Source organism: Cyanistes caeruleus, unplaced genomic scaffold (genome assembly GCF_971803275.1).
Source record: "Cyanistes caeruleus unplaced genomic scaffold, bCyaCae1.hap1.1 HAP1_SCAFFOLD_65, whole genome shotgun sequence".
Lineage (NCBI taxonomy): Eukaryota > Metazoa > Chordata > Aves > Passeriformes > Paridae > Cyanistes > Cyanistes caeruleus.
In genome coordinates, this window is record NW_028255884.1 from 2,848,770 (window position 1) to 2,851,943 (window position 3,174).

At 55.9% G+C, this 3,174-nt stretch overlaps 1 protein-coding gene across 1 annotated transcript; it reads right to left on the bottom strand.

Moving 5' to 3' along the window:
* Nucleotides 1-701: 701 nt before the first annotated feature.
* LOC147647182 (uncharacterized) lies at nt 702-2,715 on the bottom strand. Its single transcript, XM_086872620.1, has 3 exons — nt 2,577-2,715; nt 1,774-1,948; nt 702-1,246 (listed from the first exon to the last, which is right to left on the bottom strand). The coding sequence occupies exons 1-3, from the start codon at nt 2,671-2,673 to the stop codon at nt 1,003-1,005; spliced, it is 516 nt and encodes a 171-aa protein (XP_086728746.1). The 5' UTR covers nt 2,674-2,715; the 3' UTR covers nt 702-1,002.
* Between the last annotated feature and the right edge of the window lie 459 nt (nt 2,716-3,174).

Here is a 3,174-nt window from a genome sequence, read left to right on the forward strand (position 1 = left end):
GAACAGGGTGGCAAAGTCAGGTGGCGCTACCCGGCTGCATGAACAGCCCAGGCAAGGCGTGGTGAGGAGCCAGGTCTGGGGGCCATCCAAGGAGTCCTGTCAAGAGCAAATGGTTCTAATATTCTCTCTGGGATGAAAAAGGAGCAATCTTTAGAGTGAACTGGTGCTAATTAATATTTGCTCACATATGGTGGGGTTTCTCTGCAAATGGGCTTTGATGGGAAATTTCTGACCACATTTAGTTTTACTCTTTAAGTTGAGCACCTGAGTAGCTTTGTTGAGGAACAGAGAATTGTTTGTAGCTCAATATTTTCTCAGGAGGAGCCTTACATTTTAGCACAGGAGGAAGGTAAGGCAAAGGTTTAAAAGCTTTCCCCTCCTGAAGTGACACACTTTCTGAGGAGTCTGTGAGGAGAATTCCCCTCAGCCACTGCCAGGGCTGTTTGCCTCCTCTGCAGGCTCACGATTCTGGGAGCTCCACGAGCCTCAGCTCCCACAGTATTTTCCTCTGAATATTTCTTGTTGTGCAGTACACAGAGAGAATATTTTGTGACAGATTCTCCTCTGGGTTTTGAGGTGAATCTCAGTAATTGTGTTGATTTTCCTGTCCAGACGAACTTTTGGTAGATAGGAAGGAAAAAGGAAGAAGTACCATGGAAAATCAATTGCTCAAAATCTGAGAGGCCCAAGCACAGCAAAAATGAAGTCTAAACGGAAGAATTTTTTTAATTTTTTTTTTTTCCCTTGGTAGGTGGGGTAAAATATGAAGTATTAATAAAGTTATTTGAAAAGATTCAGCAAGCACCTAGCTATATGAAAATCAAAAGAGTGAAGGATGAGACAGGGCATGGGAAGAATCTTCAGCCCTTCCCTGCTGAAAGTAAAACAGTAGGAAAACTGCCTCTGGCTGTTACCCACAGGTAACGTGTTATTTGCAGCCAAGAGCAGATGGCCCAAGCTGTTGGTGGCCCAAGCCCTGCCGTGACTGGCCCACTTTCAGTCCTAACTGGACCAGGGTGGCCGGCTCGGGAGGGGAGGAGGTGGGGGGATCTCAGGGGGCTTCTGCTTCACAGCCGGGCTGGGGGGCTGTGGAGGAGGCACGGAGTGCTGGTGTTCTGCTTTCTGGAACGATTCCTCCTTCTGAGGCCATGTCTGAGAGCTGTCAAACCGGACAGTCTTTGGGCTCCCTGGGGGCGAGGGAGAGTCGCGCCTTCTTGGCCGGGAAGCTGGAGCTGCAGCAGGGCGACTGTGGAGAGAAGAGGTGGCTGAGGCCCCCAGCTGCCGCTGGCACACAGGGACCCTCCTGCACAGCAGGGCCCAGAGCTGCCAAGGCTCCCCAGCACGGCTGGAGCTGCTGGCACAGCTTGGCCCAGCTGGACAGCTGCCCCTCAAGGCCCTGGAGAGCAGGGGATGGCTCTGGGCAGGGTCCCTGGCCAGGAGCGGGCCCCAGAGCACCTCTGCCTTTCAAGGGCAATCTCGTCCCCGCTCTTTCTCCTGCCCACCTTGCTTTGCCTCTGCCCGCTGCTCCTGGGGCTGCTCTTGGCCAGGCAGCCTCAGTGGCAGCCAGCACTGGCTGCAGCCCCAGCGGGCTCCCCAGGACAAGGCCCAGCAATTAAGAGGCCAATGAAAGGTCTGGGCAGCAGCAGAACTCTCAGCAGAGTGTTTTGGGCAACCAAGGACTATCCACAAGTCCACAGCAGCCTCACTGGGAATGTCTCCTGACTATGAGCAGCCTTTCAAGAAGCTGGAGGGTGGGGATGAACAACAACTTACCGTTTCTTGTCCTTCCACCACCGGAATCCAACATAGCAGAGAACCATGGAAAGGGGCACTGTGAACAGTGTCACTACAGTGCCTATCATGCAGGACTTGCGCACATCCTGCGGGCAGAACACTCCTGGGGTGCTCGGTGCATTCTCAGCATTTATATTTGACTTGCCAAGCGCTTCTGTGGGAGCAATGGGCAGCGTGAGCCTCTGCTGTGCTCCACGGCTGAGCTGGCAGCACACTGGATATGGCCAGGACGTTCTCTGTTTCCCCCAGAGCTGGGGCCTGCAGGTACCTTGGCACCCCTTGGCACAGGCTGTGCCACCCAACCAAGCCCAGAAGGCCAGGAGCAGAGCCCAGGGGCAGCGCAGCTGCTTGGGCAGTGGCTCCTTCCAGGGACACGGGCCAAACCCATCCCTGAGCAGCCACTGCCACCCCTGACCCTCCCTGCTCCGTGACAGCTCCCCCAGCCCAAGGGGACAGAGCCAGGCCCTGTCAGGGGCCAGTGCAGCCCCTGCCCAGTTGGGAGCCAGGGCTGGCTGTGGCCCTGGGCTCACAGCAGGGCTCCCGCTTGGGGCTGCTCCTGTGCCTTGGGCCTCTGGGCACTCAGAGCCAGCTCCAGGAGCAGCTGCAGTGGGATGGATGTTGGTGCATGAGTCCCATTTCCCAGGGGCTGGGAATGAGCTCCAGAGGCCTGGAAGCTGAGGCACCTCCAGCTTTGGCTGCTGCTCAGCCATGCAAGGGCCAGCCATGGGGGAAGAGTTGCTGGCACACAGCCCGGCCAAGGGAGAGCCCAGCACAGCAATTACCTCCTGTGCCTGGGCCTGGAATCTCCTCCTTTCCTATATCAGGAGCTGGCACAGAGACATTGCTTCCTCTAGCATATGTCATTGTCTGCACAGACATTTCCTCCAGCACTTGAGAAAGGAAAAGGGACAGCTGGATAAGACAGAACTGTTCGCCATTAGGTGAGGTGGTATCTTCAGGAGGCAATACTTGTCAAATCATGGATAAGGACAGGGAAAACACCCAGGTTACTGAGGCTGGGCCAGGGCCCTCCCTCCTCCAAACAGCCCCTATACCCGATATAGCCCAAGACTGGGAAATTGCAGGGGATCTCAGGTTGTTTATGACCCTTGCTGCAGTTTGGGCTCCCTGTCAGCTGATGCCAAATGCCTTCCTGCAGAGGCTGGGGAGAAGCTGCAGCCAGGCCAGGCTGGGAAACAGCCCTGCAGGGCATGAAAGCAGCAATGAAGCAGTGAGGCTGACATGGATCCCTTCCTGCTGTGCCGGGCACAGCGTGTCCAGATGTGCAGAGAAAGCCCCCGGCTGCTGAGTCTCAGGAGAAGGCTGAGGGACATGGACCCACCATGGCGTCTCTCCAGATCACTCAGCATCTTGTCCAGA

Excerpts from the sequence above, each read along its gene's own strand:
- LOC147647182 (XM_086872620.1), bottom strand. The coding sequence starts at position 2,673 with ATGTCTGTGCAGACAATGACATATGCTAGAGGAAGCAATGTCTCTGTG. Across the intron at positions 1,949-2,576 it reads TCCAGGCCCAGGCACAGGAG|AAGCGCTTGGCAAGTCAAAT; the intron begins GTAATTGCTGTG and ends TTGCTCCCACAG. Across the intron at positions 1,247-1,773 it reads TGGTGGAAGGACAAGAAACG|TCGCCCTGCTGCAGCTCCAG; the intron begins GTAAGTTGTTGT and ends TTCTCTCCACAG.